General features: G+C 44.9%; 1 protein-coding gene across 1 annotated transcript in view; it reads left to right on the forward strand.

The window, feature by feature from the left end:
• The window catches only part of LOC118334072 (sequestosome-1-like), a 1,370-nt gene extending 428 nt beyond the window's left edge, over window positions 1–942 (forward strand). The window contains exons 2-3 of the mRNA XM_035669895.1: window positions 191–286; window positions 887–942. Of these exons, the coding sequence (XP_035525788.1) occupies window positions 191–286; window positions 887–921 (131 nt within the window). The 3' untranslated portion in view covers window positions 922–942. The remainder of the gene's footprint in view (window positions 1–190; window positions 287–886) is intronic.

Below are 942 nucleotides of genomic sequence, written 5' to 3' on the forward strand. Positions count from 1 at the left end.
CTATATTGAGCTTTATTGATCCGATCCATTGTTTTACAGCTGGTTCATCAACGGGAATCCACCACACCTAAAAGACAGCCACCAATCAGAGAAACACAGTGAAAGTCACTGCTGGTGGAGGAGCACTGTACACAAAGGCGATGATGATGATGATGATGATGATGATGATGAAGATGATGATGTGTTTCAGATGATGATGAAGACATTGTGGCGTTTTCCTCTGATAATGAACTGAAGACGGGTCTGACCTGCATGAAGAACGGCCTCTTCCGCGTCTTTATCGAAGGTACGAACACAACCTTCAACATCACCTTCATCACTGAAACAGGAAGTCAAATGTTTGAGCTTTTATTAGAGACCAGATTTTATTCTGAAAGTCAGATTAGTTACAGATAAAGTAACAACCTGTTTCTCCCTTCCAGTCCCGGAAGTTAAACTCATGTTAAAGGCGACTGTACAGCTTGTTATCCATACTGTAAATGAAAGAGTGCCATCGTACAAAGGTATACTGAGAAAAATGCAGACAGGCGTAAAATAACCCTGCTCTGGTTCTGTGGCTCATTCGGGCCCCGCTCTGGTTCTGTGGCTCATTCGGGCCCCGCTCTGGTTCTGTGGCTCATTCGGGCCCCGCTCTGGTTCTGTGGCTCATTCGGGCCCCACTCTGGTTTTGTGGCTCATTCTGGCCCCGCTCTGGTTCTGTGGCTAATTCACTATGTACAGTTCTTTATATCCATATGCAGAGGGAAATGACAGTGATAATATAATAATGAGAACATGGTTCCTGTCCACATTCACCTGATCCTGTTTCTGTCTATTTGTTGTGTTTCTCACCAGCAGAGGGCGCTCTGTACAATGAACCCTGTGTGTTTGTGTTCTCTCTCTTCAGTGAATATATACTACTACAATGCCGATGGCTACTGACCTCTGAGAACATCTGCTGGA

This window comes from Morone saxatilis, unplaced genomic scaffold (genome assembly GCF_004916995.1).
Source record: "Morone saxatilis isolate NCDOM2014 unplaced genomic scaffold, NCSU_SB_2.0 Contig22, whole genome shotgun sequence".
Classification (NCBI taxonomy): Eukaryota; Metazoa; Chordata; class Actinopteri; family Moronidae; genus Morone; species Morone saxatilis.